General features: G+C 40.4%; 1 protein-coding gene across 5 annotated transcripts in view; it reads left to right on the forward strand.

Annotated features, from left to right (window-relative positions):
- LOC119136390 (vacuolar protein sorting-associated protein 13B-like) overlaps positions 1-23,277 on the forward strand; it is a 211,690-nt gene that overhangs the window by 85,239 nt on the left and 103,174 nt on the right. The window contains exons 23-29 of one of the 5 annotated variants that reach the window (XR_005100731.1): positions 6,673-6,907; positions 8,586-8,803; positions 11,997-12,200; positions 18,322-18,490; positions 19,737-19,851; positions 22,274-22,340; positions 23,062-23,197. Coding sequence is in view for 3 of the 5 variants with exons in the window: in XM_037274792.1 (XP_037130687.1) it covers positions 6,673-6,907; positions 8,586-8,803; positions 11,997-12,200; positions 18,322-18,490; positions 19,737-19,851; positions 23,062-23,197 (1,077 nt within the window). In the remaining 2 variants the exon portion in view is untranslated. Of the gene's footprint in view, positions 1-6,672; positions 6,908-8,585; positions 8,804-11,996; positions 12,201-18,321; positions 18,491-19,736; positions 19,852-22,273; positions 22,341-22,421; positions 23,042-23,061; positions 23,198-23,277 lie in introns of those variants that run through there. The other 4 variants (XM_037274794.1, XM_037274793.1, XM_037274792.1 and 1 more) reach the window with 4 other exon arrangements.

Below are 23,277 nucleotides of genomic sequence, written 5' to 3' on the forward strand. Positions count from 1 at the left end.
TGCTTTACTAGAGGAGAGCATAATTATAAGATTCTATACCTGCTGAAGTGTTATGTGCTCTCGTTTTACATCTACAATGTTGAATTAGATTCATTGAGCTAGGTTTTAGTTCAAGTCAGAACATTTAAACTTAGTTTGCAGTGTCATTTTGTGCTTCACCATTGATATGCTTGTAAGCGATTTTGTTTGGCTGGTTTGAACCATGGCTCCGCTTAACTCATTGTGAAATGATATTTGGATTTGATTAAAAAAAAAAAAAACTTTTACTGTTAATAACTATTTCCCAAATATTCATCCCCTACCTGCATATTCATCCAGTCATCTCTTCCTCTCATTCATGTTCCCCAGTGGACACTCGTGTTTCCACACATGATATTAATGGCTTGTGATCAGGACTGCAATTTCATCTCAGGAATTTAGCAATGATTCCTTCTATTTATGTCTTCAATTCTGGCAAAGGGACATGTTGCTACCAAAACTGAAATGGGATCTACTTAAACAGAGAGATCGTTGCCATGGAAAAATGAAGTAACACTGCTCCTTGCAGCTGCTCGGAGATCGGGGTAGACTAAGGAGTAATATAGACAGAGGTGCTTTTTAAGGAAGAAGGTAAAGGAGATATAGAAAGGACCATTTGGTGTTGCTCTGATGGAGCTAGCCTGATAGTTTCCATGAGCAGGATTTGACCCCGAGCTGGAGCATTTTCTGCAGGCACATTACGTTTTCTTCTGACCCCTCCCCCCATTTTATCATCTCTCAATTGAGCATCTCATCTTGTAATGTTGCAAATCACTTTCAAACGAATATGCAAACAAAAGGAACATTTCGTACCTCATTTAATGTTTGATCGTATACTCATTAACTAGTAGAGTGTTTTCTTCTGTCTGTGATGATCTCATAAATGTATAATAATTCGATAAAACATACCAAAAAGTCAACCAGTCCACATTTTTGTGACAAATATGGAAGAGTGAAGTAAATTTTACTTGACTTTGACTGGCAACATGTTAGAGCGCAGTGGCATGGCTTAATTTGAAGGAAACTGTTCTTAAAAAGTATAGGACTGACAAATTCATGTCTGAAGAAATTGACTGAAACATGTTTTTTGGAATCTGTGTGATGGTGAATCTGGACAAGCTTTGTGGCAAATATCCGCCCTTTGTCTTGGGATGGAAGAAGATGAAGCCTTGCCAAACACAGGTCCGGTCAGCTCAGCTGAGGATTCAGTTTGGCTTGCTGTTTTCCATCGCACTACATAAATCAGCAGTGTATGCTGCAACCCAGTTCATTCCATCCGTTTTGAATACCTCTTGTCCTCATTTGGGTCACAAGTGAGCTGGAGCCCATCCCAGCTAACTTGGCAAGAGGCGACGTACACCCTGCCCTGATCACAAGTCAATTGCCGGTTACATATAGACAAGCAACCAATCACGCACACATTCATGCCTACGGACAATTTAGAGGCTTTATTTAACCTAACATATTTTAGATGTGCTCTGGAATGTAAAAGCAAGTGCTTGGAGAAAACACGCATGAGAAAATGCAAACTGCACCCAAACCGAGATTCAAACCCAGAATCTTACTGCTGTGGGGCATTCCATTCCTTGTTAAGTCTTACTTACGTATCACTCAGTTAACTGCATACTCTCTCTGTCTGGGCATAGCTTTTGCTTTGGAACTGGAGCCTTTAAGGACATCCTCCGGCCTAATTTATCCGAGGCCACCCCTTCGAACCCATCTGCAGTGGCTCAGTATGCAAAAAAAAGAGTCGAGAGTTGATTGTTTGAGCTCAGAGGGTGGGATCAGCCGATGCAGGCCAGGCCAGCCGCACTCTAAGGCCACTGTTGGATCAATAAACGTAGCGATCAAAGTTGCAATTAACCCACTGCGCTAACACAAACATCTAGGCCAGCAGAAACAAACAAAGCCTTCATGTCACCTAAAGCGTTTATTTTTGCAGATTTCCACCTCAGCCAAGGAGACCTCCAGTGCTTGTCAGCTTCTGTAAGCACTGTTAGAAGAGAGGAATGTGGGGCTTCAGGGATGGCTGACTGCCTTGCCGTGCTCCTGTGCCAGGCCACAAGCTCATTGCTTGTGGTGGCATGCGGCTGAGAGCGAGCCTATCTCTTGTCAGAGGGCATCATGCCTACATGCTTTTCCCGTAGTACTTTGGAAACCAAGCAGTTTATTGAGGTGGCAACAAATGCAGCGTGTATACATCCACACACCACAATGCACATCTGCACAGTTTCATCTTTGGATACACACATTAATCATCTACATTTCTAGAAGACACTGTTTACACGGCTACAACCACTATTCCAATTGTGTTTTGGGATACAGCTGGAAATGCAGCCTATGCCGAAGTAAGGGGAGCAAAAGGTGAACAGTGGGCGGAGTGCCCAGAGAGATATTTGGGGGGGATGCTCTGTGGACCTTCTATTCATCCGACCAGCCACTTCGGAAACACTGTCCCGTCTAGTGCAGGCACAGGAAGATTACATTTGGAGAGGTTTCAGGTTTTTAAAAACAAAGGGATGTGTTTTTCCGTTCACTGCCTGTCCCCCCAGTGAGATTTTTCTTCTCCTGAGTTGCAAATGTTTTCATCTGGGATGCGAGGAGGGTGTTTCTAATTTCCTTTTCTGCAGCACTGCGTCTCTGGTTCTGAATTGCTTTTGTGTGTATATGTGTGAGAATGAAAAGTGTTTGGGAAGAATTTGATATCAACGTCAGATAATGTGTGGCTGTGTTTAATATATTTTTTTTTCTCTCTCTCTGTGGACACCGTGTCTGTCCAAGGAGACCTTCTTGCCTTCTGGCAGTTACAACAGAAATTTGTCATTTTTCCTACCCTGCTGTTATTTGAAAGCAGAATAGGCAGACGATCTCATCATGATACCGCCGGTATAATGTCAGACATTTTTATTTTGTGCCAGAGCATGACATAAAAGTGCTGGTTTCGGCTGGTTTGGTAGCGAAAGAAATATATATGCCATCTATGAATTCATTATTTCATAAAATTAAATCTATTTAACAGTACTTTTCTTTGAAAAGTATCATAAATACTATTTCTCTTAAATCACAAATATTCATTGTCACTTCTCAATAAAAAAAATTTTAATGGGATGGTTTTTGGATGTAATTCAACTCCACTGTAAACTTATAAACAACTTTACTGATGCACAACCATTAGTAGAACACATCAATGCCCCATTTTAGAAATTAAATCTACACACTGAATCCACTGGGAGAAACGGCTGTATTTTTTTTAACCCACCTCTTTTTTTTCTACTGCTCATTATAATAGAAGGCAAAAAGGGAGAATCTGACTTTTTTTTCCCCTGGTGAAAGGAGAGAGTCTATTCTTTCATTTGGTAATTTGGTGTGTATATAACCATTGACCACAATATCCTGTGGGTCTTGAAAATGGCAAATTGCTCTAAAATGGCCTCTGCACAGTTGTTAACCCAAAGCATAACATAGAAAGATAAAATGGCTTGAAAGTTGCAAAAAACAACAAATAAACATGCAAGGTAGAAGCAATTGCTAGTAGTACATTTTTGGGCGTTGCCCCTGTCTCACTTTTTCTCAAAGTGGATGGGAAATCCTTATTTGTGGAAACGGACCCCAAATGCCTTCTGTGGTTCTATAGAAGATCTTCCTTTGGCCATACCTTTCAAAAGTATGTACGTTGGTGTTGTGGCTTCCTTTCTGGTGACATCTGTTCTGATGGAACCAGATAACTATCTTCACAAAGACTCAAGGGGAAAATGATATGCGAGTCAGAGGATATGCTCTCACTGCTGTGCATTGACAGAGGAAGTCGGGGACATTTTGTAGGTTGTGGTAGTGCTCGTGGAAGAGGAGAGTAGCTATTTGAAGCAGTTCACATGTGGCTGGAGTTGTAACACTATCTGATGGAGGAAAGAAGCGATTAGAAATAAAAGTGAGCAGAATTTGCCACAAAAAAGGGAAACGGTTTCAAGCTCTGTGATGTGATGCCAGATTTAAGTGAATATATTAAAATGGGGGGAAATGCAATTCAATTAACATACCCAACAACTTGATAAGCTTTTAAATATTTTATCATATGTCTCTTTATATTTATTTATTGCCGACCAGCAGATGCTGGTGCTGTGATCCACAATCCAGATTGAGTTAGTGCCTGAGTGATTGCAGATCAAAGTGTAAGAAGGTCCTGCTCCTTTTGAAGGCCTAAAATGACGGGATAAGGGCCTAAATCCCAGGATAAGCAAAATTCACCTCACAAATAGCCTGCATGCTGTCACTCAAAAATGACATCCGTTCTTGTCGTTGTTAGAAGTTGAACAGATTTTTTTTGTTCACGTGTGAAATGTTGAAGTTCAATATTTGATATTTTTCATCAGATTTGGATCAGATGAAAAAGATTAGATTTTGAAGTGCTGGAATTCCTCCCAAATGCTCGTTGTTAGTTCAAACTACAACTTTTTAAGACCAATTGTACAGCATCTACTTGTACAAATATGTACAAATATAAGCCCATTTGGTGCCTCATGTCATGCGATGAGTTTATTGACAAAATAAAGGTGATTATAATTATTCAATGACTAAAATGACACTAAGGACGTCACTTTTAGGCGACAAACAGTAAGGCCATGTCCAGTCATACAAACACGGATGTTTTTGTTTTTGGTTTTAAAAGACATTAAGAAGCCCGTGTGACAAACATACTAGCAGCAATGAATAGCACTGACGTTTTTGTTAGTCATTGTGCTTTGTTTGTTTGTGCGACTTTGATTCTGGGTACCTGTCTCCCCTTTGAAGGCAAAACGTTTTTTTGTTTTTTTAATGTAATTTATTATTTATTAGAAGTCTGGGTTTAGAGTTTAAGTCTTCAGGAAATTAAAGTAAGTCATATGTCCTCTGTAGTAATGTTTTCACAGTTAAGCCCTGGCACGTGCAGCTGCATATGGAATTGATTGGTTTAAAGCATACATAATATCGAGTTCCTGATCAAAATGGAACTATTTCTATCAATTTTGAATGGTTTTGACAGTACCGTGACATTGCATTGCACACTCACCGACACTGACATTGCCCCTTTGTTTTGTCCTGAATCATCCCGTCAATAGACATATTAGTTAACAAAAGCAGTTCCTGAGTAACTTTTTGCTTGATTGAATTGCTCTTTGACATCTTGTCATGGTGTAGACGTAATAACAAATCATATTCCATATGGTTCACAAGAGATGCCTTTAATGATATGTACTTTTCAAACCTCTTACCAACAGGACAGTGGATTCCAAATTTCTTATTGTACCCGAGTTCCAGTGGCAATCTATCCGTAATTTACGGTTTTTTTTTTTTCATATTACCCTGAACCACGGAGGACAGAGTTGTGTAACGGATATTCCACACAGCAATTACACTCTTGGCTTTCAGCTTGTTTTGTGCCCATTTCTAATTTTAGAATGTTCCTTTCACATCACTTGGAAATCCTGCTGTTCCATGGGTTTACCCTCAAATGATTATTAATTTTCCACTATTCTATTATGATAAAACACAAATTTATGAGTGGCTATTGCGTCTAGTTTCATGTGGCAGCTGTGGGCCTTACGCCCTGAGCATCTGATGGAACAAACCTTCGGTCATCCTGGCATCCTTGGTTTCCTGTCCTGACATTGTGCATGCTTTTTTCCCCCCCCAAAAAACACACACAGACCTGACATGCCCATCAGCGCATACTAAAGAGGCATCGTCATACAGGCTAACTTCTTCCATTCTTTTGTTTATTGGCTTGTTACGGAGCTGTTAAACATAATTGTGGGGAATACCATACTTGACCCTACACAACCTCAACTCAACTGCTATGCCTTTAGACAAGACACAAAGGCCGCACGCCCATTCTTTGCTCACTGTGTCGAGTACAAAACCATATTCATTATTGTAATTTCACTGTGAATGCAACTACATAATTACCCTTAACACATTCCCCTCAGCTCTTCCAAACTCTTTTGTTTTCCCTGCCTCCTGTCCCCTCCACATGGGCTTTCCATCTGGAGTCAATGGCCGGTCATGGAGGGAGATTTCTATGCCAATCTTTTACCTTGACCAATAGGCTGATGCAAAATTCGGTTGGGTGACGGAGTAAGATGGATATAGAGTCAGTCAGGGAAAAGGGATGTTGTCAGTGGTTTGGCTGCGATCAAATTATTGATTTATTTGCAACATTCTGACCTCAGGCTATTTCTGTCGTTGGATCTGTCAACTCTGTCAGGTCTTTCAGGTTGGTTTCAGAAATTGCATGTTTCGCTCGCCGTGCTTATGCGTGAGATACAAGTCAAACATGAGACCACAGTGGATTCATGGAGTTTTCTGAGGTAAACCACAGTGACCTGTTGTTAACAGTAGCTCGGGAAAGAGGATGAATGATAGCCAGTCAGCTATGGGGTCTTCCAAAATGATGTTGAGTCGACATTTTAAGCCCATGCTGTCCTTAGATTCGATGTGCTTGATAAGAAATGCAGCGTATTTACATGGTGACATCTTAACATAATAGACATTATGCGTAGCAAGATGATTTGACGCCAGATACAATTAGAATTTAAACATTCATTACAGGAGCCTCCACTGGTTTATTCTATTTAAGCTCTATGTCATGTTTTTCGTTTTTCTAATTGTTCTCTCTAGTTGGAGCTGCAATCGTGTTGTGTGTTCGTGCCCAATGACAGCCTTCCATCCCCGAGCACCATCATCTTTGGTGACATTCCTGGTACGGTGCGAAGCTGGTACCACAACCAAGCATCTATGCCAGGAACCCTTGTGGTCTGCCTGCCCCAGGTCACTGTCCTCAGTGCAGGGCACAAGTACATGGAACCGGTGCAGGAGCTCCCTTTTGTGGTCTCCAAGCCCATCCTAGAAGAAGGTAAGGTTTCACAATTGATGTAGTTAAATGCATTAAAAAAAAATCTAGTATGTCAAACTATGCTTTTAGTTTAATTAATAACAGACTTGCTGGGACAGGTTCCAGCACGCCCGCGACCCCCGTGAGAATAAGCCGTTCGGAAGATGGATGGATAAAAAATATACATTAGGACGAAAGAGTTTGAAACGTGAATACACCTAGAGATCCGAAGTTTGATATGACTATGAATTGACTTTAATGATATGAAATTAATCATTACAGACCAATTTTTTTAATAGAGTATTTTCAACACGTGGAGCTAATAATAGCATTGCGAGCTAAGATGGGAATTCATCATCATTATGGCCTTTTCATCACTAAGCAAACCTTTGACCGAATAGTACTCATTTACCATGACAAAAGACAAACAAACTTAAGTAGACCAACTTTGAGAGATAGAGATAGATTCTTGCACATGTGGTCTGCACACCTGGCAAAGTTGACATAAGCCCTGACAGTCCCGCAGTGTTTTTTCTTAAAATAACAAAAGTTGGGGGCACCCCGCTTTCAAGTGACATCAGAATTGGGCATACAGATTTTTAAAAAAAAAATTAGGAGAAAAAACAAAAACAGTGACATCAATAATTTGGTGATAATACTGGTAAAAGGATGGTGTTAACAATATATTCCTGCCCTTGAGAATGTCTCAATCTTCCCTTTCCATTTAATACAGCAGAGTATCTCAGCTTTAAGTTCATTAAAAGTGTATGCTTTTAGATTCACACGTGTGCATTGAATTTATGCTTTTTATTTCCTTGTATGTTGTACAGCACTCCACTCATGAAAATCAGAATTGCCTTTATTGGCCAACTATGTGAAATGTTTATAAGGGGAAAATGGATGAATGAATGAACAAATGAACGAACAAATAAATGAAAGAACGAACAAAAAATGAATGAACAAATGAATGAATGTATGTATGATTGAATGAACGAACAAAGAAAAAACGAATGAATGTACGAATGGATGGATGGATGGATGGATGGATGGATGGATGGATGGATGGATGGATGGATGGATGGATGGATGGATGGATGGATGGATGGATGGATGGATGGATGGATGGATGGATGGATGGATGGATGGATAGATAGATAGATAGATAGATAGATAGATAGATAGATAGATAGATAGATAGATAGATAGATAGATAGATAGATAGATAGATGGATGGATGGATGGATGGATGGATGGATGGATGGATGGATGGATGGATGGATGGATGGATGGATGGATGGATGGATGGATGGATGGATGGATGGATGGATGGATGGATGGATGGATGGATGGATGGATGGATGGATGGATGGATGGATGGATGGATGGATGGATGGATGGATGGATGGATGGATGGATGGATGGATGGATGGATGGATGGATGGATGGATGGATGGATGGATGGATGGATGGATGGATGGATGGATGGATGGATGGATGGATGGATGGATGGATGGATGGATGGATGGATGGATGGATGGATGGATGGAAGTTCATAACTGTCACAAACATCCCCAAATACGCTGCATACGTACACTGCATACTTCTCTCAACTTTCACATTTCATCTGGTTATCAATATCTACATTACTATGTTCGAATGCTCATGTTGTCTTGCTTTCTGTGATTTATACACTCACCAGGTGATGCTTTCCCATGGACAATCAGCCTGAGTCACTTTAGTGTGTACACTTTGCTGGGGCAGCAGCGCAGCCTGAACCTCCTCAAACCAATGGGGTGTACCTCCACACTGGCAGTCACGTCACACAAGTCACCCAACTGTTCAGAAGGAAGGCACTCTTTTGTCGTCTGCCTCCATGTTGATCTGCAACCCATCCAAGTCAAGTGCTCCAACCCTCAGGTCAGTCAGAAATCCCACAAATGTCTGAACCAGACGGTCAAATTCTATGTTTCATGGGGGCATTGTTTACTGTTGATGTTGCTACAAATAGGAAATCAAGATGGTCCTTCATGGAAATTACTTACCTGCTGTAGATACTGTATGTCCACACATCTACCTCACTATTAATATAATTCGCAAACCCTTCTACTGTGTGCGTCCCTTTTTTTCTCAGTTTTCTGCTGACTATATGAGCACAGACCACTAATTGATTGTGATTAGCTGTTCTGAGTTGGGAATCACAAATCATTAGGAAAATTTCCCCTTTTACCTCCAGCATGCAGCAAATGGCAACGTTGCTAACATAAATAGCACTATGTATGTGTGGTGAAAATAACAACCAAATGTTCCATGTAGGCTCCGTCATTTCTTTCAGCGTTTCTCCCAGCAATGAAATGGATCAGGTATTTTACCACTAATCACCATAGTTGTGATTTTCCTTTCTTGAGGAATTATCAAATAAAATTATTTTGCTTCATTTATGGTCAGATTGAAGCAATGTGTTGGCTTATTAGTTAAACACATCGTGGAAACCAAAGTTATTATACCATACTTTTGGTGAGCTCATGTTTAATATATGTTTAATACTGATATTAGCTGTATGAAATGAGTTTTTTTTTGTACACACTTTCCCGAGGCAACCTTTAGAGTGGTCAAAATGCCTCAGACCATAGAGATGAGATGTGGAGACGTTGCCAGAAATTGGTAACAGACATAGGCAACAGTACGTAATGTGTTAGTGGTGAAAACTCTATTTGAAGAGCTGGCCTTGGAAAGTTTTTTTGCCCTTTCAATGTGTAATTCCGTTTGAAATGGCATGCCCATGTCTGGCAGTGCTGTGTTTGGCTATTTTGATTATCTGCCGAGTCATTACTAATATTTAGACCTTTTGAATCTCTTTCCTACTTCTTTCCACGCAGCGGCTTTTGAAGAAGTCCTGCCAGGGTAAATCCACTCTTTGAGAACAGAGCAGACTTCCCACTCCCCTCCAGTTCTGCAATAAAAGAGTGAATATACAGTATATAAAATATATAACATATACATCAAGGCCTGGTTAGGAATGACTAGCCTGAGTTGGTGTGAAAAAGCCAACTATTTATGCTCCTCGCTGGCGGCATGCCCCATGACCATGAATGGTATCATTCTTTTGGGATGCAAAACAGCAACTGACATCTCACAATATTTTTATGTGAAGATGACAGGTCTTTGGATTGTGATGGATCAAATGCAGTGGTCAAATTTCATGTACTTTTGTGTACATGACAAATAAAGATGGCAGTGGTGATTATGATGGTGCTTCTTCTTCTACTTCTTCTTTTTCCTCTTGATAGGAAAAGACTACCGTATTTTCCGGACTATAAGGCGCACCTTCAATGAAGGGCCCATTTTGAAACTTTGTCCTTATATAGGGCGCACCGGACTGTAAGGCGCACCATTAATGCATCATGTCAGATTTTTAATCCAAATCAAATCATTCTCCATTTTATCTTTTTTTATTTCAACTACAGACGCAACAAATTAATTTTTAATCACAAAATAATGATCCATAGTCTTTTTGATTCATGATTCATAGTCTTCAGTGGGCCACTTATGATTGATTTCATAACACAATGCTTCGGGCCAGTTTAAATTTAGGAATTTGGTCCATATATATATAAGGTGCACCGGACTATAAGGCACACTGTCGGCGTTCGAGAAAATTTTAGGTTTTTAGGTGTGCCTTATAGTCTGGAAAATACGGTAAATAAAATACCAGGACGTACAATATTTGAATTTGATATAGTACGTACTGTAGTAAGTGGCTAACATTTTCATGGTAGCAGTTGGGATTAGAGTCAAGACTTTGCTCAGAACAGTGGTAATTTATTGGCCGTGGCTTTCCTTCTCCAGCTGCGTCACTTGCTCTTCTCTAGGCCTTGTGTTTGGTTTGATTTACTGGCCCCAGTTTTGGAGAATGGTGCATGGTGTAAGGTCCCTGTTGCCTTAGGCGCAGTCCACTTGCTTGGGTATGGCTAACAGCTGTTGGCTCTGTCCCTTCATGGCTGCTGGACTAATGTTAGCAGGTCTTCCTAGACATGTTTGAAATAAGCCAGCTGTAATGAATTGCACTGATTTCCATTTATTTATAGAAAGAATTCCCTCAAATGTATGTGCTAACAGGCTTACGTGTGTGGGCGGGCGAATGAGCAGCTGAGAAAAATAAAATTGTGTTTGGAGTTGTTTGAAGTTGTTGTTTTTTCTATACATATCGGTGCACCTTTTTCTTTCGGCGCACCGGCGGTAGTCGGGATATGGTGGGTTTATATGGGGTTGGTTGGCTTCAGAAACAAAACATTGGAATCCACGACTGAGCTCATGGTGAAAGTGTCGCTTTTTTAGCGTTCCCTCTTGTTTAAATAAGTCTTAGCTGAATGCATGAATAACTGAAAGCATCACACCACGTCCCCCTGCTTTCCCCTGTCATGTTTTCCACTCATGTTTTTGGCTTTGTTGTTGTTAAAAGTTAGGGCCTCAAGTGAGCACATGATAAATTGCTCTGAACACTTTGACGCCAAGCCTTCAGTTTTTCCTTACTGTGGTGAGGTTTTTTTTAAGGGGAAATTGATGAGACAACAGAAGTTTCCTCTGTGGCTAATTCTTTGGGATTTTTGTTGTGATAGATAAAGAAAAAACATTCAGAATCGTACGGCACATGTGTTAGCAGGCGGTGCCTTTCAAATGATTGCACATTCAAAATAATCACTTTTTGTGCCGTCTCAGAGTTTCAGACAAAATCCATCAGTGTTCAAGTTCAAGAGAATATGGGAATGGATTGTGGTCCATCTCTGGCTACTCATCTCTTTCGTCTGTCTCTTCAAGCTGTAACAAGATTTAGTGTCACGCAACTAACAAGCTGTCATGCCAAATCAGTGGTAATGACCTCAACTACACGAGAACTTCCCAAAGCAGCTGCTGGAGTAAAATTTTGGCCAAAATACATTTGAATCTGCTTTCAAATGCTACATATGACATGTCCTTGCTCTTGTAGGGGCAATTCTAAACATTTCTCGAAGAGGTGTCTCTGTTGTCCGCTATGCAAAGCGAGGCTCGGGGTTTACTGTATTTCGTTCATATTCCTTCTAAACATGTTCTTACCCATTTGGTCACTCCTCAGGTGCAGCTCTTGTATAAGCTCCTTCTCAGCTGGACGTCCACGTGGGCTCGTCTCCAGAAGCATGGTATTTTACGCCAGTCCACCAGTATCCCGGAGCCCCCCGGAGGTGCTGCTCCATCTTCTTCAGTACACAGCAGTGCTGGTACAGCTCTACCTGACACCAGCACGTACAGCCCATCTGCAGATGTGGGGTCCCCTACTGAGGTTTGTTTTACAGTCTTAAGGTTCTGCGTGTTAGAAATTTACCTGTCAAAAGAAACTTTTATTTAAAGTTAACCCGAACCCGAACCCTAACCCAATTCGTTTTTAGAAGTATTGCATACTCAACAAAGAATTAATTTAACTCCAAAAAATACCCAGTTACATTTTTCCACAAACTGTCTTGATTTTCAAGACTGTGGTGCCATTTTATTTTCTGAGGGAAATTAAGGTACTTTGTTAAAGTAGTTCCTGTTGTTGTCGATCAGATAATCATTCTTCTCTGAAAAAACGTATTCATTTGGTAATTATGCTTTTGCAGACATTATACATGCTCGAAAGGTCATGCAAGTCATTGCGTGTATGGTCCCATGAAACATACTTAAATTTACTACGACAATAGAGCTATTTAGCTTGCCTTGTTGTTCAGGTTTGGTTGGTGATGATTCAAAGGAGTTGATGTGTAAAAAGCAACAGTCATGCTAACAGCTTGAAATTGCTTCACTGTTTCTCGGTAAACTATTTCATCGCTAGAGCATCGTGTGATTTTTTTTGCGAAAGGTTGAAAAGCCAGCTCCATTAAAATGATGGTCTCGATGAGTGTTTGTGTTGTTAAGCTGTGGCAACCAGCCAATACTTTAATGACTACTCTTTGACCACATTGGACCTGTCAGAAATATGTGGCCCACCGGGATCATAGAAAAACGTTCGGACATTTGAGAGGCAATCAAGTGAGTCAGTATTCATGGTATTTTCATACCATGTGCCTATGTGCATTGGTTTCTGTGTTCATTTTACAGCCATCAACATTTGTTTATTCTTGCATCATTTGTGGAACCAGTGGCAAAGCAACATTTTCGTTAGTCAGGGACGGGTTTTGTGCGTGTGTCTATAACACAGCCTTAGAGTCCCCTGACAACCCACTTGTAACTGTTTACTTAAGTACAAACATTGGTAGAAGTGTTTAGTCCTGTGGAAGGTTGATGATTAAGCAAGAATGTAGGAGCTGTTTTGATAAGTCTCAGCAGTGGTGGCAGCACACTCTCCCCAAGAAGCACACCCCATGACCTCCTCCTACTCCCTCATTTTTAACTATAGCCAGACCATTACACATGCCAACTGTTACCCATCCCCACTAACAATTAAATCTTTCAATAAATGACAAATGTGATTTTGTCCTATAAATGGAAATAAACTTCTATATGTCTTCATGGTAAATGTTGTTTCTTGGATTGATTAATAATGGGCTTACCGTAGAAGAAATTACTTTTCTTGGTATTCTGTAATAAACGTAACAGTCATATTTTCCATTTATTTTCCATTTTCCCAGACATTGAATAATTCCTGACCACAGAAAAGTAATCTTTCATTTCACAAAGTCACTCATAGTGCAAAACCCCTGGCCCGCCACACCCACCCCACATCTTATTCTGCCAACAGAAAAGCGCTGCCCTCCACCCACCTATCACAACATAGTAGCATGCCATGAAGCCATAAAGTTGACAAAATTGCTAATTTAGCTTGTCTGTGTGTTGAGATTCAGCAAGTTACATTCCAAGGTCATTGTTAGTGACAATGCATGGAATAAGCTTTAAAAAAATCTTTGCCATTGATGGCTTTGTTCTATCCTCCTATCGTATCTTGTATTATCCACTTTTTTCCATCCTATCTTTCTTTTTCTACCTCACCAATAACAACCTATGTGAGTAGTTCCAGTCTGATTTTTTTTTAGGTGTTTTTGTTTTCCCCTCCACAACGAATCAGAAATAATAAAAATTAGCAATGGCCTTCCCTTGTCAACTGACTTTCAGCATCCTTCTTATCCTTGATGTTTGTGCGGCCTTTTGCACCAAATGCTACACATCCTCTTTAATATTCTAATCTCCAATGACATCAAACTGGTTTGAATCCTGCCCTACTGGCCCCATTCAGTTCATTCAACCTAAACTATTCAACACCCGGCCACCCCCTGCTCACCGAGGTGACCCCTCCTCTTCCCACTTATCTTCATTCCCATCTGCAATATGTTTTACAAATACAACATTCACCTTCATTGCCTTGTGGTCAACACCCAGTTTTACCTCTCCAGCAAACCCTCTTATCTCAGTCTCACTGAACACAAATCGTGATTCAGAGGTTTTCTCAAACTTATTTTTTCTCTGCCCAGGTTAAGAGAGTGGGCGTCAGCACTCTATAATTTCAAGCTCATACACTTTAGTGTAGATAGTATCACAAGGTCCACATACGTCAGATCGGCAGTAAAAATGTCGACTGTCATGTTGACGAGTATTCGTTTTCATCACTTTGGTCTCACTCACAAATCCCTCCATAAAAAAACTGGTTCATAATTCAGCTGAGTCATAACAAGACCCCCCCCCCCCCATCACCCCAGTCTTAAGGCACCTCCACCGAATGCCAGTTAAATGTCAACTCCATTTCCAAAATGTTCTGCTTACTTTCAAGACAATCCAAAACTTCACCCCTTTGCCTCCTCCAATGTTATTAAAATTTTAACCATACGATCTCGCTCACTCCGATTTATGTCCCCATCTCCATGTCAATATGTCGCCTGCCCTCCTCAACTCTGGGGGTCATTTTGCTACCCTTCTCTGGAATGCAATACCACCTGAGTTGAGCAATACAGACTCTTCAAAATCAAACTCAAAAGATTCGTGTTCAGAATTTCTTACTGGCCCTCTTCTAGTCACCCCCACACACGCATTTATGTTGGCCTATCAAGTTTTTTTTCTCAATATGTTTAACTTAATTTGAATCTTTGTGTGAGATCCTTGTGTGCTTTGAAACGCACATTTAAATAAGTTTAACTTGCACTACGACACCCAAGTCTACGTCCTTGCCTGTTTCATTCCCTGAAACATCACAGCCTGCTGTTGTCTGCCAGTGTTTGGGTCTTTCTGATGAGCAAAGACAAACTTTGCCGAAAAAATAAACTTGGATTCTCAACCCATGTATAGCTCAGAGGCCCCAAAATTAAACTGTATACTACTTTTGAAGGTGTGGGGAAAAAGAGGATGTGTGTGTGTATTTGGGGCCCCAACTTGGCAGTTTAGGAATGTGAAGGAACCCGCCTCACCTCGTGTTTTCTTTAAGTTATCACCTTGATGAGTGGAGCAGGAATAATTTCAAACAGATTAAACGTGAACTGAATTAGGTTTTATTCTTTCTTTTTTGGGCTAATGTGCTTTTTTCTAATTTTTGTTTTGTTTTATGTTTTCATGTTCTTATTTTAATCATTGTATTTATCTAATCTACCCATCTAGTAAAGATGGAAACCCCACAATGGTCACAAAATAACTTGGGCGGAATAGGGGCTGAATTTTGAACAGTCATTCAACAAAAACTGAAATCTTAAAGTATGAACACTTGTTCATTCATCAAGTAAAAACAGTGTAAGTACAAAGCCTTCAAGCTTCTGCTAAAAAGAAGATGTTCTTCTTTTCGTTGTACGTGAAGGTGGTAGAAGGCAAGCAAAAGGCAAAACGTGTTGGCAGCCTAGGAGCTGAATGCGATGAGCAACATAGCTCGGTAGAGTAGCATGAACGGCCTCGTCTCAAGTACAGATAGATGAGATCTTGAAATCCTACTTTTGCCTGATAGGCAAGCTGCAAGGGGATCTAGGGTGTGTTGAACTTGTCATCTCAAGTCGGGGAGCAGAAGTCTTTCGGCGGTTTTCATTTAAGCTGAATTCGGGGTCACAGGTCTGAAGTCCTCTGAGTTGGGTTAAGGTTCTTGGGGACTGGGATGAGACATGATGTCTTCCACGGGTTGGAATCTTCCCCAGATCTAGACTCATGTTGAAAACATGCTGGAAGGGCTCCCCCCAGCTCAGCAGCGCACGCCTTCAGCATTCTTGGACACACTTTGCATGGGCCTGCTGCTGCTGCCTTGCCAGGGTGGAGACGGCTTGCTCACCACTGACTTGATGTCTGTTAATGGTCGGGGAGAGGGAGGCCCTCGCACTGTCAATGTCCTCCCTTTGATTTATGTGGGTGTGTGTTGAGAAGGTAGAGGTTGATGTTCTGTCACACCAAATGTCATATAGCATAAATTCCTTGTGCTATTGTGAGGCCATTAAATAAAAATCACTGCACTACACTATTGATGACCCTCTTGTATTGTTGCATTGTTCACTTGACGGCTTGGTTCAGTTTCATTAAAAGTAGGTGTATACATGTATTCTAAATTTCATTTTCCACCCTGAACATTTGAGGTAAGTGACATGAAGTATAACTGCCTCACACTTTAGCCACTCACCATTCTGTAAACAAATACAGCGATGCTCAACCTCTGGCTTGTGGAACCATGGCTAGCGACATGCACTGTTGTTAACTCATTCTAAATGGCATCACAAACCTTTTATGTAGCACTGTGTGCATTGCTCATCCACAAAATATTTAAGTGTAACATATTATTAAATATTAATAGAAATAATGATTACAATATAAAACATTTTTGAGAATATTGATATTTTAGGAGATTTTAGCACAAGCATATTTCATTTTGACTGATTCCTATTTACCCATTAAATAATTTCAGTTTGCATTCTCTTCCCTTACTATGTCAACTGTGAACTGAATTGTGACCAAGTGACATAAAGAACCGTACTTTTAAATCCCCAATTTTAAGCCATTTGAACCATGTGAAAAAATTCTAAAAACTCTGGCTCCTTTTTTTTTTTTTTGTGGGGGGGTGTCCAGTGTTACAGCCTAACAACTCTTCACTACACTGTGGTCAGTCCCACAGTGCCAGCGGCCAGCTCCTACTTGGACTCTTGACATCACAGAGTGTAATCCCACTGACTGGCTAAAACTGTAAACTAAACAGTCGTAACCGCACACACACACGTACACACACACACACACACACACACACACACACACACACACACACTCACCGAGGGATATGTTTTGACTCCAGTTCAGCAATAATTAGTCCCCAAATGGCAGTTGACATTATATCTTATGAGACGGACCGAGCACCATTACTGCTGGGCTCATGTTACTCGCTGCCAGTCGTTGTTATTACATAGCACAGTGACACACAACAACCGTGTTTCTCTCCATGGAAACATATAATAACTGTTTTGACAGTGGATTGGAATTTCACTTATATGATCATTCGTACATACTTTGTCTTGGAATATAATTCTTTGGAAACAATTAAGTTCACCGTGTCGATGCTGCTAATAATGTTGAAAACATTATGTGTAATGTTATGTATTATTTATTAGTAATAATAACATTAATAATAAGGAATGGCTGTCATTGTTCATTTTTTTCTCATTCAGAGCTACATCTGATCATACTTCCCTAGATGTCTTTAATCAGTTCCAAAACATTATACTCTGAGAACGTGCCTCAACCTTTTTTTCTCACTTAAAATATATTTGACGGTGCACATGTTTCTCATCAGTGTATTGTGGTCTCCATACACTTCAATGTTGAATATGTTTTTAAATCAGCACGATCCAGCTATATTTTTAACACGATTGTCACTGAGCCCTTGTTGTCAGCCACTCCAAACTGTGCGATTAAATTCAATTTGCAAATTAGTGTTCTGCTCTTATCCTTCCCAAACTTTGGAATGGGGACATAGTTTCCTCATCTGGATCCTCTTAAAGACGCTGTAATCATCCCAGCAGCTGTGGTGTTTCTAATTGAGATGGTTGATAACCTCCCCCACCAGCCACAGCCAGGCTCAATAACCATGACATAATCTGTCATTACAAGGCAGCAATGGAATAAGCTGTGGAAAAAAAGAAAGAAAGAAAATCCCACATTTCTAGTGCTTCAAATTACCACATTGTTTATTTGCAGGTCTCTCACTTTCCAGTCATGCAAATATGTGTTTGGAACACAGATTTACTCACAAGAAACAACCCATATACCCGTCTCTGTGATCCTCAGCAACCTCTGTGCTAAGATGCTATATGATGGGAAAAAAAATCCAGATATATGTTGTTAAAAAAAATATGATGGAAATTAAGAATGTCATTTTCTTTTATGCAATATAAATCATCATTTGGGTCTTGTTACTTGCTTACTCACTTACAGTAATAAACTAAATAAACAGAAGCGTACCCTCTTAATTTTTCTTTTCTCCCTAGGGTGATTCGGTACCAGGAGGTGATGATGGTCCTTTTGCTGACACAGTGACCCTGGAACAGAAAACTAGCAGCATTGGAGGGACTAGTGGAAAAGTCAGCCTTTGGATGCAATGGATGTTACCCAAGGTTATTGTTAAACTGTTTGCTCCTGATCCAGCAGTCAAGACGGGTGTGTATTTTTTAAAATCTTTCAAACTTTGAAATGATATTCAACTTCATATTTTACTGGTCATCAGTGATAATGTAGTGGGAAAAAATAGATCCAAATTGTATCGTAAACATTAAATTGCTCACATTTACCTCTTGAGGTAGGTAGGCTACTTGACGACAAAATTAGATTATTTTTCCCTAGTATGTTTCCAATGTCACCAGAAACAGTTGGAATAAAGAAACAAAACTGTGTTCAAAATGTGTCAATATGTTAGAAATGAGCGATGTTATGGTATTAGAAAGGCTTCACAAAAAGGGCAAATACGTATCAAAACATTCTCTATTGTAACAACTGTACAAAGCAGTGTGGGGGTGTTCAGGGGCAAGGAAGAGCAAATAGAAGCATTTTGAGTCAAGAGAAGCATAGGGAAAGACTTTAACGAGTGAAATGCAGCATGCACTGAGCATAAACGTTCATTCATGTAACACCTTTGGAGTCTATGACTTGCTGGTGACCTCTTATACCAACCTGGGCACGTTCGTTCTACACATTATGCTGAAAAATCTTGTTTTTTAACGTAAGAACCCGCTTGGAACTTCGGTTTCTCAAAACCCCCACAAGGCAACAGTAATAACATTCTCAAAGTCCATTTTCCCAAGCCACTCTTTGACTGTGGGACTTTCTCAGTGGAAACAATGACAAAGATCCGCTCAGCTCACAGGCTTGCTTCAATAGTCTTAATCAGTTTGTTGAACGTGAAACTCATTTTGCCTGTGGTAGGTCAGTTTAGTTTTCACACAAGGCTCGGTGAGGAATGCACGTAGTATATGTACAGTATGTCTGTATAAATGCAAGTCTTTTATGAACAATCAGTGTTGGGTGACATGTACTGTACATTCCTCATTTTGGCAAGCTTAGGTTGTACTTAAGTCATTTTGCCTTCTTACTCATTCTCGTTTTCCAATGTGGTTCTTTCTGCCAGCGTGAAAGTATGACCATTGAAACAAAAACTATGAGAGCCCCTCCCATCATTAGCAGTCTTCCATTTTAAGGATTCATGTGCAGCCAAGCATTTGTAATGCATCTATGTCAGCATTTCCCAATGTCATATGAAAATATGGAGAGAGAAAAAAAAAAAATGTTGTTATTTCCCAACAGAAGTCTGCGTGGTCAGTGAACTGGAAAACAAAATTGCCTCAGTCGATATACAGGAATAATATATCTTAATAAATATATATATCTGTTTTTTTTTGTTTACCAACAGAAGTCTGCGTGGTCAGCGAACTGGAAGACTTGAGTGCTTCAGTCGATATCCAGGATGTATACACTAAGATCAAATGTAAAGTTGGCAGTTTCAACATTGACCACTACAGATGCAGGTGGAGTATTGCTAGCACACAAACACACATGTGCATACACACACAGCATCTCTCTCTCTGCACATGTGTATTCATGGGGAAACCATGACCATCACCACTTAAAACCCCAGTAATAAAAATAACACCCCTGCAACACGTACGCACACACTTTAGCGCCACTGCCAATAACACTTTTCTGTTCCCGTTCCACCTTCGTGAGGGGGACTTTTGGGATTATCACCCCAGCGTCATCGTCTTTCCAGACAGCTTGAGACCAGAAAAAATTGGATGGACGATTTGACTCTGCTTTGGGCTGGCCCAAGTCTGACTCACAGAGCAGATGAGTTCAGTTAGGCCATCAGTCATTTTATTTGCGCCTGTGGTGTCTGAATTGATTCATAGAAACATTAACACACTGGAGGAAAACCGCTTGGCGCTGTTCCATGACATCCTAATATATAGTAATCCTTCTCCAAGTCAAGTTGCATTTGGAATTCTATGATTTACTTTCTCCAAAGAAATTATCAAAGATCACGAAGCCAAACAAAGTGAAACTGGGGCGAAATTACAGTATACTTGTAATTGCTGTTTTTCTTTCCACATTTGCATGTTTCCAGTCTCTTTCTCCTCGTGTTTTCCCGGCTCGTCCTCATCGCATTTATATTGTTAGACTGGGTAATTCAAGAGTGCCTACTATGTACGTGCCTGAGGTCCACTTAGCAGGAGGCAATTCCCTCTTCCTTAGTATCGGAAGAAAAACCCAGCTTCTTGGATACCATAGACCATAATGTGTATGTGTGTGCGTTTCCAGTTCACTGTGCTTACATGCCTGTGTAAATACGTTCTTGGCTTTAAGTGCCTCCTTCTCTCATCGAGCCAGACAGTGAAGTGGGGATGGAACCTCCTTGCTTGAGTCCATATTGAAGCCTGTCGTTTGCAATGAGTCCATGAACCACCAAAATGATAACAGAAAAGGATTCTCGTTTGCCAGATTTTGCAATCACTTTAGCTGGTTCCAATTTGGTTTGTAATTGTCTTATGTGTTACTTACTGGCCAGAGGGGGATTCAAACAACTGACTTGGCTTTAAACATAAACATCAGACTTGTGCAGACCTCCCTGTTTTTTTTTTGTTTTGTTTTTCCTGTGGTCATTTGAGTTTGATTCCATGGGCAAAATGTGTTCCATTAAGTTTGCTCCACCACACTAAGCCAGGACAATGTCATTGGTGAGAAATCGTTTTCCAGTGTTAAGGTGTCATGGGTGATTACGTAATCTTACCTCTCTCTACAGGTGTGCACCGCTCAATTGTCACAAAGACTGGGCCAAGCTTACTCTTTTTGTAGACATCCATGTTTTTGCAAGAAGATACATAATGGTTCAATTTTCACATTTTCCAGTCATTTCTGTTGAATGCACGTTAATAAACACCCTTTAAACTGATCAGAGTTTTGGCAGGAAGCAGCGCTCCACAATGTCAGCCAGGTAACATCAATGTTTGTTCAGGACATAGTGGAGGCTCTATGGGCTCCTTGCCCACGGTAATCTCTATCATCTACATATACAAGAGAGCCCACTGGGATGGAGGTCCATATTCATCATTCGGAACAGATAATTGTTTGGTATTTCTGCACCCAGCCCAGTTTATTTGTGTGCAGTGGGTTGGTTTAAATTAAACCTGACACAAAAAATGTCTCATCTGGCTCTTGATGTCTCTCTGCTGGAAAAAATGTAAAATAGTTGGGTCAGTCTAGTGTTAGTGGTACATATATCCAAAAAGCCTAATTTTAATTGAACATTGACAAGAGCAGAGGAGTTGAGGGGGGAATGGGGAGAACAGAGAGAGGCCCCTCAGATGAATAGCAACATGTACGTGTAGTTTTAGGATACGCCAAGAAAGGTTCTCTAGGGCATAGAGTCAAGCAATATTCAAAATATATTTACACTTCTATGAGGCATGTATTTACTAGTTAGTTGCACAGACAATAAAAACAGTCCTAGAAGGGACTAGTGCATCTGAGCAGATGTGTTCACATACTGGGAGTCAAAACCAGGCCACCTGGTTTGAACATCCTAATTGCTAAACCAAATGGAAACAAATGAGATGAATGCTATGTTTATTTTAATGTTGTGCATTTTATTTCTTTACAGGTGCTCTTTGTTTCTGTGTGCCACAACAGTAATTATACACCAGAAGGAATATCTGGAGTTCATATCATTTGTTGATCTTGTCTCCATTAATGACTTTGAGGACTGTCTCTTTTAAAATGCTGTCCCGGTTGCAATTATATACACATACATACATGCACACCTCACCCTATGATTTGTTTATCTCTAAGATAGTTTAGAAGTTCTCCCATTAAAGAGATATCATCAAACTGTGTCACAGTCATGTAATCAATTCCAGATGCCCCATTAAAACTTGGCAATGTGTGTGTCTTCAGGCCAGGTCAAGGCTGGCACTCTGGGCTTTATGAAGGACTCCTTCTGCAGTGCAAGGAGACAGCTGTGGTGAGGCCTCTGCCTGTCTCAGAACAGCCAGCGCTAGGCCTCCTTCAAATTTATCTCTGCCATTCTATTGCTCCTAATCAGAGTTCTTATCATCGGCTCATGCTGGACAGACAGGAAAAGACATCATGATTCTGGTTGTGACTCAGAGTGCCCAGAGATGTTGCATTAAGATACACCCTAAAAAAATTTAAAAAAAATGATAGTCTGACATGACATTGAGACAATAGCATTCCCTGTCTCTCCAGTGGTTCTGATTGTCTTCATAATCAAGTGGATGGAATCTGGTGACATGGGCCTCCATTCTCTTGTTGATTCAAGCTAATACTGCAGATGGTCTTATACTGTTAACATATGTTAAATCCAGAAGTACTTTTGTAATTAACATCGTCATCCAATCATGCTTTTCTTGGATTGAGTGTACTTTACTACAAAAAACACAATTTAACAATTGAAATCACATTGTGATGACATATTCATACTCTGTTATAGTATCTGACCATCCCACAGTATTTCTGCTGGTTTAAGATTTTGCAGTTTCCCTTGGTTTTTACTGATTAACTCTTAACAGGTTCCAACCCATCATTCGATGAACTTCAATGAACTTGAGTCATCATCTCAGTAATGTTTGCTGTTTCTTCCCGATCATGCACACTTATATTTCCTCCCTCTCCTGCTCTCTCTGTCTCCCTTGTGCACCTATTGTGTCTTTCTTCACCTCCAGTACGGAGGAGTGTGTTCGACAAAGCTGTGGAGAAGTGGTCCTCTGTTGCACTGACAAGCTGAACAGGCGCACTGTGTTGGTTCGACCGGTCAGCAAGCAAGATTCTTTCAGCCAATTCTCTGGCTTTTTCCCTCCTGTAAGAAAATGGCTCTTCTGCTTTGTAGCTTTCTCTGCTATGCTTCATCTGTAGTGGCTTAGGTTTTGTACGTTCCTCAG

Source organism: Syngnathus acus, chromosome 16, assembly GCF_901709675.1.
Source record: "Syngnathus acus chromosome 16, fSynAcu1.2, whole genome shotgun sequence".
Classification (NCBI taxonomy): Eukaryota; Metazoa; Chordata; class Actinopteri; order Syngnathiformes; family Syngnathidae; genus Syngnathus; species Syngnathus acus.